The 1,122-nt window shown below is 59.2% G+C and overlaps 1 protein-coding gene across 1 annotated transcript; it reads left to right on the top strand.

Moving 5' to 3' along the window:
* Nucleotides 1–733: 733 nt before the first annotated feature.
* Nucleotides 734–1,081, top strand: LOC123178721 (uncharacterized; the record flags this gene model as incomplete). Its single annotated transcript, XM_044591488.1, is given in 1 exon segment — nucleotides 734–1,081. A coding segment is annotated over 1 exon segment (348 nt), but the record flags the coding sequence as incomplete, so codon positions are not given.
* Nucleotides 1,082–1,122: the final 41 nt, after the last annotated feature.

The following is a 1,122-nucleotide window of genomic DNA, read 5'->3' as shown; positions in this document are numbered from 1 at the left end:
ACGCAGGCAACAAGACAGGAGGGGAGGCGCTGTGTGAAGGTACCCTTCTCCCGATTCAACATGGTATCGAGCCAGGCGACGAAGGTGGCGGCGTAGTCCCTCGCTGGAGAGGCGGCGGTGGGGCCCAGCGGGGTCAGGCGAGAAAGGAGGCTCGTGCGTGCGTGAGGCGGCGGGTCTGTTGTGGTGCGCGCGGCGGCGGCTGGGCTGGGCTCGAGGAGCTGCAACGCGGCCGGGAGGGAGCTGCTTCCTCTTGTCCTGCTTCGTGTCCCTGGGGTGGCTAGCTGCGAAGGGGGCGGCCGAGGAGGGCTGCTGCGGGCTGTGCAGGCGGCTGCGGCGGGAAGAAGAGGAGGAGGAGGAAGAAGGCGGCAGCGGATTTGGGCTGCGTGCGAGTCAGGCTGAGGCGGGGAGCTGCTGCTGTTGGTGCTGCTGAACAGAGGAGGATCTGCAGCAGCTGCTGCTGCCTTGTGCTGTTCCTGGGAGCTTGCTGAGCTGCTGGTGCTTTTCGGCTGCTTCTTGGTGCTGCGGCAGAGGAAGAAAGAGTGGTTGCCTGCTGGACTGCTCGTTCTGGAACAGGAAGAGCCTTGGCTGGACCGCTTGTGTACTTTACAGAGATTTTTTTTTCTCTGTGGACTTGCTGTTGTGAGCTTGGTGTTGTGGTGGTGGTGGTGGTGCTCCTTGGAAAAAAAGACTCTCCAAGGCTGAGTTTTGCTGTTGCTGCTCATCCCGCCAAACGATGGCTGAACCAACTGGTCTTGCCGAGGCTTTGGAGAAGCTCGCTAAGATCCTCGCGGAGTCCAACTCTGGGGCCATCGTTCCTCGACAGGAAGTGGCTCAAAAGCTTGAAATGTCGCCCCTGGACATGAAGCTAGAGGGGGCAACAAATTATTTGAGCTGGTCCAGAAGGGCTTTGTGGGCTGTGGAGCAGAAGGAGCTTGATGGATATTTGTTGGGCACCGTTGTAGAACCAAGGGACACGAGTAGTGCAGAGGGCAAGAGGTGGAAGGTCATCCACTCTGTACTTATGGTGTGGTTGTTGAACTCCGTGGTGCCCTCCATTGGACGCTCTGTGGAGGGGCTATCCTCACCTGCTGAGATATGGAAGATTCTGTCCACTCAATACTC

Source organism: Triticum aestivum, unplaced genomic scaffold (genome assembly GCF_018294505.1).
Source record: "Triticum aestivum cultivar Chinese Spring unplaced genomic scaffold, IWGSC CS RefSeq v2.1 scaffold46361, whole genome shotgun sequence".
Taxonomy (NCBI): domain Eukaryota; kingdom Viridiplantae; phylum Streptophyta; class Magnoliopsida; order Poales; family Poaceae; genus Triticum; species Triticum aestivum.
Note: the sequence above shows the minus strand (reverse complement) of the source record. Positions and strands in the feature narration are given on the sequence as shown.